Source organism: Triticum aestivum, chromosome 4A (genome assembly GCF_018294505.1).
Source record: "Triticum aestivum cultivar Chinese Spring chromosome 4A, IWGSC CS RefSeq v2.1, whole genome shotgun sequence".
NCBI lineage: Eukaryota > Viridiplantae > Streptophyta > Magnoliopsida > Poales > Poaceae > Triticum > Triticum aestivum.
This window is the reverse complement of record NC_057803.1, coordinates 661,818,961-661,824,279: the sequence shown is the minus strand read 5'-3', so window position 1 is coordinate 661,824,279 and position 5,319 is coordinate 661,818,961. Positions and strand designations below refer to the sequence as shown.

General features: G+C 45.1%; 1 protein-coding gene across 1 annotated transcript; it reads right to left on the bottom strand.

Annotated features, from left to right (window-relative positions):
- Window positions 1-2,163: 2,163 nt before the first annotated feature.
- Window positions 2,164-3,530, bottom strand: LOC123082963 (homeobox-leucine zipper protein HOX28). The gene is made up of 2 exons (XM_044505139.1): window positions 3,031-3,530; window positions 2,164-2,919 (listed from the first exon to the last, which is right to left on the bottom strand). Exons 1-2 carry the CDS (start codon window positions 3,370-3,372, stop codon window positions 2,461-2,463), a joined length of 801 nt encoding a protein of 266 aa, XP_044361074.1. The 5' UTR covers window positions 3,373-3,530; the 3' UTR covers window positions 2,164-2,460.
- Window positions 3,531-5,319: the final 1,789 nt, after the last annotated feature.

Here is a 5,319-nt window from a genome sequence, read left to right as displayed (position 1 = left end):
GTGATCTAACGGTTTGAGATCGAGTGACGCCGTTTTTCGCTTCCGGTACCAGATAAATAGGCAGTCTTTATTTCCTTATCCCAAACTTTTTCTAGCCCTAGTGCCCTATAAGCAACTTCCAGAGTTTACAAGTAGGTGAACGAAGTCGCAGAACTTGCATGTCAACCACTCTAGCGACCACTAGTGGAAGAAATTAGTATCAATCAATATACCACTACTAGTAGTAGTTTTGTATCTAGGCGCCGTTCAATGACGCCCTTTAATCGTCGTTTTCCGGGCACTTTCGTCGTCGACGTTGCATGTGTGTGCTCGTGCGGTCGCGCCCCCGGCTGGCATCTGATTCGTCAGTCACGCTCGTGCGTTCGTGCACTTCAGCCTGTCGTCGTGTGCTTTCTGATGGCCGCATTATATCAATATCAAATTCATTGTCAAATATCTTTTATATTCTAGATGCGGGTATTGCCTTTTTCTGTTACTAACCCTATTTTGACAAAAATAAGAATTCAATTAATTTGAAATAGTGGAATTACAAGCTTTTTTTTGCGAGAAACTTTTGATCCATTCATCTCCAATCATGACAGTACAACGAGCATCAGAAATAATAAAAATTAGATCAAAAATCGTAGAACACATAGTGACAACTATAAGCATTGAAGCAAGCTGAAGGCGCGCCGCCGTCATCGCCCTAGGTGTGGATACTTTTTTTACGACAAATGGTGAACTTTATTGGCTCAAAATGGAGCATTGGAAAGATATAAACACAATGGGTACACATCTGGCCTTTGCAGAGTTAAGATGCACATAGTCAACACCAATGCAGGCACACAAAAAAATACATCGTTAAATATCAAAGTCATATAAGACCATAACTATGCATATGCGAGTAAAAAAAGAAAATAAAACCTAAAGTGATCAGATCTGCAATATGCAAACTACAATAGTGACCACATCCGCACTAACCATCTCATGACATCACACAGACGAGGAGGTTCTTCAACAACCAAGCTAGGCACAGATTAAAGCTTGCTATTTTTTAATCATTGTCGGCACAATCATGTTAGTCACCAGTTATACTTGGCTATTCTGGATGTGTAAGGAAAACTCAAATCCCTTTGAAATCATTCTTTTCTTATGAGAATTCCCCTGCACTCCTACAACACAAAGAGTTCTTTAAGACCACTCACCTCAACTGGTTCTAGTAAACCTACACCTCAAGCACCATAGGAATTTGTAAATGGATTGCAAGAAAAAATATATCTATCTCCTCATCAAACTCTATAGAGGCGATTTTCCGAGCGTTCCTACCATGCCGCCAATTCTCCTCTACTGATAAGCCATTCCCCTCCTCCATTGGTTCTGTCAGAGTGGGAGTGCGGGGAGATCATGATATACCCTATGTAGGTCTATTTTCCCTGCTTCCGGCTATAAGTAGAGTTAGACGGTGACAATTTGTTTGGTGGCTACGCACCAATCTGACCATATTCCTCAAGCCTCCCAATCTCGACGATGTCATCTACGAGAATGCTGATTGCTTGTTGGCGTAGATCTTTGCCAGCCTCTGATGCTGGTGAGGTCAGTGTCCTCAACGTTTGTCGGTGAGCGGCGGCGACGGCTTTCCTTTGCATTTTGGTCCTTTGGCGACCTCTAGATCACGTTGGTTCGACCTTGTGACTCATGTGAGCTTTTTTTTAAGGTCGGGATATGTGGATCTTCCGGTTGCAACTCCGGAGGCCAATATAAAAGCTCAAACAGATAGAAACGACAAGATGAAATACCTGAACAACCAACATGAGGAGACCATGCACCTAACATGTTACTTGGACTTGGAAAATTTGCCCGTAAGATAGGCAAGTGAAATGGTATACTAATAGCATGACTTCTTTTGCTAGATGGCCAAACTAAAGCAGAAGTCACCTTTAAGATGCAACTTGTCGGGCAGCTCAAAATTGAGTAGATGATACTCCAGAAAAACCCAAGTCAAGTAATAATACACCAACTCCTGATCTCTACGCGGCAACATCTATGCAGGACAGGGTAGAAAATTAGAAAATCACTCAACATGTTGTTGATACATCAGACAAACCAAGCCAAGCACTAGTAATAATACACCAACCCTCGATCGACGCTGCCCACTGCAACAACTATGCAAGACAGGGAAGGAAATTGGAAATTTACTCAACATGTTGGTGTACTTTTACTCAACATGTTGGTACGAATTAGTTTCTAATGTTATTTCATCAACTTTTCACATGGATACATTCATCCCCGCTGGAACTCGTCGATTGACCGATCCTAGATTGTTAAAACTAATTAACTTGAATTTCCCTCAGAGACAGAGAAGGGAAAGGATTAAACTTTCTGCTACACTTGCTTAAATTTGTGAGTCGTGACAATGCCGCCATTTTTTTTGTTAGCTTGCTTGGCATGCTGAGCACGGTGGCGTCACAGAGATTGCTCGTTCTATCTGGCCGCCTTGACCACCTTCGTTAGCCCGGCGGGGCCGCCGTACGCCGCTCCGGTGTCTCGGAACCCGCAGAAGAACTGCCGGTGTTCGGGCTGCGCCACGGGCGATGGCATTGGCATGCCGATGCCGGCATTGGCGGAGAAGCTGGGCACGGTGCACGCCGAGGCAGACGACGTCGACGCGACGCGCTTGCAGGAGAGGCACATGGTTAGGGTGGTGAGGGGCCCCGCCGCGGCGCCGTTATGCGCCGGCGGTGCGGCCTTGAGCGCCCTGAGCTCGGCCACCTCCTTCTCGAGGCGGCGGTTCTGCTCGGCGAGCTGCTCGCACCAGCGCTTCATGTACTCGCAGTCCACCTCCGTCTGCTTCAGCTTGGTGCGGGCCCGACGGTTCTGGAACCACACCTCCACCTGCCGCGGGCGCAGCCCGAGGCTGTTGGCCAGCGCCAGCTTCTGCTTCTGCAAACACAAAAGAAATCCATGTCATTTTCCCCATCCTCGATCTCCAAGAATCATCCATGTGGTGTGATCGACCGCGTTGCGTTGCGTGCAATGAGGCGAGACACGTACCGGAGTGAGGGTGTGGTGCGTCTTGAAGCACTCCTCGAGGACGGCCGCCTGGTCCTTGGACAGCCGGAGCTTCTTGCGCGCGTTGCCGCCGTCGTCGTCCTGGTCCTCGTCGCCGCTGCCGGCGGACCTCTCGGCGCCGCGCTTCAGCCCGCTGCCGCTGCCGCTCGAGGCCGGGCTGCCTGGCGAACACCTCCTCTCCTCCACCGCCGCCGCGGTCGGAGTCGGGCCCACTTCTTGGTCCGCCGCCACATTGCCGCCGGAGTACCAGAAGCTCGGCTGTGAGGGCCGGGAAACGAGGCCCAGGCCAAGGCTCAGGCCAAGATCCAGGCTCTGAGGCGCCATTATATTGAACTAACTAGCTGAGCTCTGTCTGTCCGTGTGTAGGAACTAGGAAGGTCGAGAGGAAGGAGAGAGCTCGCCGGCGGTGGTGATGAGCAAATGATGCGCAGGTGCGCGGGTATAAATAGGGGGATCGGAGCGATGGTTAACCGGGGATGATGGGAGGGGGCGGGCGACAATGATGAGCTGGTGCGCGTGGGGTGGATCTCCTTTGGAGATCCTGTGGCGAGTTTCCATGGCGGCCCTTGACCCTTGACAAGGCACTGGGGATGCACTGCCGGAGTAATCAACTGCCTAAATCGCTGGCTGCTCCAGGTTCCCAGGTGAGATTGCATTACGTTAGGGTCATGTGAGCAAGAGAAATCGCACCGGCTCGTGTAAAATAATTACGCTCATGATAGTACAATCAGTGTGCGTACAAGTGGGGATTAATAGTAACATAATCAAGATGCAAGCTGTTGCATCGTCGCATGATTGCAGCATTACCATAGTGCTTCTGGAGGAGATCAAGGACGTGATTAGGCCTCTTTCCAGAGGTTCTGTCAGGAGATTAGCAGAGGTGGTAACATGGGTTGGAGCCTTTTAGTGGGAGAGAGACAGCCGGGTAAGGGTTTCTGCACGCCTTGCTTCTGCTTAAGCATCGGAACTAATCATGCCTTATTGTGAACAACTTATCGTAATGCAATCTCTTACTGAAACATACACGCTCGCATGCACACAGAAACAGCTACCTGTATAAACGCACAGACGCGTATCACACTCCTATGAGCACTTTCGGGAAACCGTGTCGGCAAATCTGGAGATTGACGAAATCACCACGGACGTCACGTAGATGGAAACGTCGTCTCCAACTGAAAAGACTTCGCTGGGAAAGAAGAAAAACAAAGAAATTTGGATTTACAAGGCGCAACCAAATCTTGGCCAACCGGCCACAATTGTTCATCTCGTCAACTTTCTGATTTCAAGCATGTTTAAATGTTAAATCAGAAACTTGGTCGTAGAAGAAACGGTTAAATCTAACCCCTTAGATAAACAACAAAAAAAAACATAAGTGATTACAAATTTCGAATAAAAATACAAGTGGAATTTATATCCTTAGAAGTTTCATGTTTTTAAAAACATTTTCCGAGATTTTTTTGTTTATTTTGACATTCGACTAAAAAAGTATTTAAATGGATTTCAATTAAGGTAATGTCAATGTTTGTTCTTTAAAATATCATACTTTTCTCCATATTTCCAAACTTCATTAAAAATTCTGTCTAAGCGCTTGGAATAAGCGGATACATATATTAAAAAAAATCAACAACTCAAAAAATAAATTCTCTTTAAGAAACCCCCCCAAGGAAAAAAAACTTGTAGAAGAAGTTAAATCTACCACTCTCCTAGCCCCTTAAGTAACCAACCACAAGACACAATTATTTTTCCAAACTTTTATTCTAATGAGTTGGGTTGACAAAAAATTGTCGAATCAATCTCCCCTAATAGAAAAAGGTAGAAAGTTAGTTGTCAAAGAAACTATTAAATCTAGGCCTTTAACGCTATGAACCACAAAGGGAAGAGGTCATCTTCTATGAATTTTATCCTAAAAGTCTAATACTATGCAACTTTTCATAGATATTTTCATATTTTCATAATTCCATTTTATATTTTTCTTTAATGTTAGTATTTTTCATATTTTTAGTAAATTCAATTAAAAAGTGTTTAAAAATATTTCCTGTTTCTGAGAACATAGTATATTTTTTCAAGGGAAGACAATGTTCATGATTGTTCTAAGGAAATTTGGTCATTTGTTGGTTTTTCCCAGCTGACATTCCATTTAGTTCAGTTACAATCTTCCTTAAGGAAAAAAATGGTTGTAGAAGTGGTTGTTAAATCTAGAACCGTATTTCATGCACGGCCAACACAGTTGTTCATCTTCTATATTTTTATTTTTCTAAATTTTTATTATCT